Below are 4,228 nucleotides of genomic sequence, written 5' to 3' on the forward strand. Positions count from 1 at the left end.
GGTTCTTAGCTGAACTCCTGGTCGATGACCCGAGTTATGAGGGTCAATTCTTCAAGGTCAAAATGCCTCCAGCACTGAGATCTGCAGCCCTGGGTTCTGAGAGGGGAGCTGTTTCCCTGCGGGCCTGCTAGGGGATGAGGGGAGAGCTGGAGAGGGAATGAGAAAGGTCATTGCAGGCCTGTGGGAAATTCAGTATTGTCTTCAAGCACGGTCTGAATGTCTGGGGCATCCGGATGCAGCTTTAAACCTCATTCCTTTCTCACTCAGTCTGGGGCTTCTCCATGCTCCCTTAGGACCAAAGGCTGGCAACCTGGACACTGGCTCCTGCCACCAGGAAAGCTGTGGCTGCCCACTAAGGACTCTCGATCTGCCAGTGCTCTGGCTTCTACCCAGGGCATGATGGAGATGAACAGCAAGGCGAGGTGCCCGCAGCTTGGCTCCAACTTCCCACCCCTTGTTCAAAATGGTTAAATGGAGGGAAATGAGGCTCGAACCCAACCATCCCCTTTTCCAAAAAAAATTCTTTCCTCTCACCCTTCTCACTGCTCCTTCTTGGCCTCCTAGGAGGGCCTCTCCTTCCACTGCCCCCCAAGTGATGTGTTCCTTAGGCTTCTTCCCACTGCTCCCAGGTGATTACATCCCCTCCTGTGGATGGCAGGCTTCTTCAAGCTAGCACCTCCCAAGACCATCCTCATCATCCAGAATAATGGGGATTGGTCCTGAAGGGGGTTGAGGATTTTCTTCCTTGGAGGAATAAAGAGTTCAGGCTCCCTTTGCAGCACACCAGGCGACTGCCTCTGGAGCATCTATCAGCACTGGTGCTGTTCACTGCCAGCCTCAGAGCTGCCCTCCACCTCCACCCTGTCCCCATCCTCAGAGACCACACACACACACCAGGCTGCTGCAGGTAACTTTAATAAGGGATGAGCTGACTCCTGCTTCTTGAATTAAAGGTCAAAGAGGAAGGGCATCACATCTGTAAGAAAAAAAAAAAAAAGTCAGCAGAACCTATCTGCCCTTCGCAGCTGCTGTTCCCTCAGCCTGGATCTCACAGCGGATGATCTACTTCTCCCTCCAGGCCCCCATGGCACCAGGTCTCCAGAAAGAGAAAAAGCCCCCTTTTGCACATCACCACCCATACCGTGCTTCTCTCGCAGTGTGGCCACCAGTTCCCTAGGCTGCGGGCTGTGGGTCAAGTGTACCTCAGTTGTTTCTCCATCGGGCCCCTGGACCTCAAGTACATGCCAGTGTGGGTGGGGTCCTACCTGGGGCAGGCACCACTGCCATCCTCTTCCCTCCCTACAGACGTGCCCCGGGCTGCCCCCCTCCCACGGTGGGCCCCAGGCTCCTTCCCTGCACACTCAGCCTCAGGTGAGGATGGTCAGGTCCCCTCCCCTGGCCCCTCCGGTGACAGGGCCGCTCACCTGGTTGGCTCATGCACTGCTGGATACTTTGAAGGCGGGTGGAGGCCAGGGCACGGGCCTCCTCAGTAAAGCGGCGGTGTCCCTCCTCAGTCAGCTTCCAGAGGCAGGAGCGGGGCCGCGGGCTCACCCCACTCTGCATGCTGACCGGCACCTTCTCAAAGCTGTCTCGGAAGCAGAGGTTGTGGCGGACGGTATTCTTCCAGCCTTCCGGGGCCGTCCGGAAAAAGGGGAAATGTTGTCTGTGGACAGGGAGGAACGGTCAGGAAAGGCACGGTTCCAGGGGATCCCGTGGGGGGCTCCCCGGGGGGCTCAGCGGTTTAGCGCCACCTTTGGCCCAGGACAGGATCCTGGAGACCCAGGATCGAGCCGCACGTCGGGCTCCCAGCATGCAGCCTGCTTCTCCCTCTGCCTGTGTCTCTGCCTTCTCTCTCTGTGTCTCATGAATAAATAAATAAAATCTTTATTTATTTATTTGTATAAATGAATGAATGAATGAGGTTGCCTAGGTGGCTTAGTCCGTTAAGTGTCTGCCTTCTGCCTTCGGCTCAGGTCATGACCTCAGGGTCCTGGGACTGAGCCCCACGTTGGGCTCCCTGCTCAGTGTGGAGTCTGTTTCTCCCTCTCCCTCTTCCCTCCCCCTGGTCATGTGCTCTTTCTCTCAAATAAATAAATAAATAAAATCTAAAAAATAAAAAAAGCTAAACGTGACTCCCTTCTCTATTGGGTGCCCCTGGGGGTATGCAGGGAGCTGTGTCAGTCCAGCCCAAAGGGAAAGCATTGTGAGAAACTGTTGGGGAAACCAGACTTTCTACTGGATAATCTTGACAGGGAGGATGGGAGAATTTCTGACCTAGATGAATTTATGTTTTAAAGAACTAAGGTATAAAATGGGTGGCTCAGTTAAGCATCATGTTATGATCCTGGGGTCTTGGGATCAAGCCACAATAGTGAGGAGTCTGCCTCTCCCTTTCCCTCTGCTCTCTTTCTCTCTCAAAGAAATAAATACAATCTTTAAAAAATAAATAAATAAAATGGTTGGAGTTTTTTTTAGATGTGAACGGGGTGGACATGGATATCTTCCTGTACACGGGATATGTGGACACACGTTTGGGGACAACCCAGAAGCAGTGCCTGGGAAGGAAGGCCTGGGAACACATTTCTCCTTTCAGACTCACATGGCAAACCAAGGCAGCAGTCCTGGGCCACCGGCAGATTGGAAAGTAGCTGACCAAGGGCCCTGACCCCCCCTTCCCCTCCTCACAGGGCCCCCGGTGGCACATACCGAGTGAAACTGTAGATCTGTTGCACGTTGAGGCCACAGGGGGAACTGTTTCTTAATGCCAGTGCAATTAGGTGGAAGTAATTGAGGGGGGGCCGGGACCAGAGCCTCCCCTCCTGGCTGTTGGCTTGCCGGAGCCTCCGACTCTGGAGGAGGGCCCTTTTGTAAGGGGACGGGAGGGCCACAGAGGAGCTGTCATCCTGGTCCTCAGCCTCCTCCTCTTCTGTGAGCTAGAGGAGCACAGAGTAGGAACTGGTCCTAACTCCACAGCCTCTACTCCGGGGGTGCAGTGGCAGGGAGGGGGAGTGCTCTAGGGCCACCATCCAGGCTTCTCCCCAACCCAAGGGTGCGGCTAACTTCTGAACCCATTAACTCTCAGTTATCCCTAAGCAAGCAGACCTCTCTCCTGCATCATCCCTATGCCTGCCCAAGCCCAGCCCAAGTCCAGCCCACGGGCCCAGAAATCCCTACCTCCCAGGTGCTGGGGGAAGAAGCCACCCGTTTCCGCTTCCGCTTCCGAGGAGGAGACTGCTCGCTGGAGGAAGGCAGCGACTCCACTGCTGTGGTCTCAGAGCTGTTGGTGAAGTCTTCCTCTTTCGGGGGTGGCTGAGCGGAGGGAAGCGTGCTCGGCAGATCCTCCCACTTGGGAGATCCTGGGACCTCCAGCTTTCCAGGGGGAAACACGATATTGGGGTTTACCCACATCCACAGGTTGGGCTCAAGAGCTGGGCCTGTGTAGAGAAAAAGGAGATTGTGCACCAGAGCTCACTGGCCTGGGGCTGCACAGCCAGGCCAGGGGACCCACTACCCTCTACATACCATCATCATCAGGGCTGGGTGCTTCTTCCACAGGCACTTTTGGTGGCTCAACTATTCGGAGTCTGTATCTGGCAACTGACAAAAAGAAAGACAGAAATGAGTCAAGTGTCCTAGGATTTCCACTGTGGCCCCAAGGTCCTGGGCCTTAAAGGTCTCTGGGATCTGGCTGTGTCCCCTGCCCCAAGGGCTATAGGACACCACACGTGACCTCTCTGACCTCCTCATTCTCCTCTCTCCACGTACACTGTCTCCTGAGCCATCTCATGAACGTCTGTGACTTCAGCCACCATCTATCAACTCAGAGCTTCCAAATCTTTATCTCTAACTCAGGCTTCTCTGCTTGCCCATAAATAGACCTGCCTAGGGGAGGGTGTATATGGGGCTCAGTCAGTTAAATGTCTGCCTTTGCTCCCTACATGGAGTCTGCTTCTCCCTCTGCCTGTGTGTGTGTGTGTGTGTGTGTGTGTGTGTGTGTGTGTCTCTGTCATAAATAAATAAATAAAGTCTGCCTGCCTTTGGCTCAGGTCGTGATCCTAGGGTCCTGGGATAGAGCCCCATGTCAGGCTCCCTGCTGAGCCTGCTTCTCCCTCTCCCTCTGCCTCTCCTCCTCTCTTGTGTGCTTTCTTTCTCAAAAAAAAAAAAAAAAAAAAAAAGCCTTAAAAAACAAAAGAGCTCCCTATGGGAGGTCTTTACTTGAACAACACAC

The 4,228-nt window shown here is 54.3% G+C and overlaps 1 protein-coding gene across 2 annotated transcripts; it reads right to left on the reverse strand.

Moving 5' to 3' along the window:
• Positions 1 to 901: 901 nt before the first annotated feature.
• FOXR1 (forkhead box R1) lies at positions 902 to 3,873 on the reverse strand. Of its 2 annotated transcripts, none has more exons than XM_041772626.1 (6): positions 3,740 to 3,873; positions 3,523 to 3,597; positions 3,175 to 3,434; positions 2,707 to 2,933; positions 1,425 to 1,663; positions 902 to 976 (listed from the first exon to the last, which is right to left on the reverse strand). In XM_041772626.1, the coding sequence occupies exons 3-6, from the start codon at positions 3,406 to 3,408 to the stop codon at positions 948 to 950; spliced, it is 729 nt and encodes a 242-aa protein (XP_041628560.1). In that variant the 5' UTR covers positions 3,409 to 3,434; positions 3,523 to 3,597; positions 3,740 to 3,873; the 3' UTR covers positions 902 to 947. The 2 variants fall into 2 exon arrangements, with proteins under 2 accessions (XP_041628560.1, XP_041628559.1); XM_041772625.1 differs by having other exon boundaries at positions 3,766 to 3,818.
• Positions 3,874 to 4,228: the final 355 nt, after the last annotated feature.

The sequence above is a fragment of the Vulpes lagopus genome, chromosome 10, assembly GCF_018345385.1.
Source record: "Vulpes lagopus strain Blue_001 chromosome 10, ASM1834538v1, whole genome shotgun sequence".
Lineage (NCBI taxonomy): Eukaryota > Metazoa > Chordata > Mammalia > Carnivora > Canidae > Vulpes > Vulpes lagopus.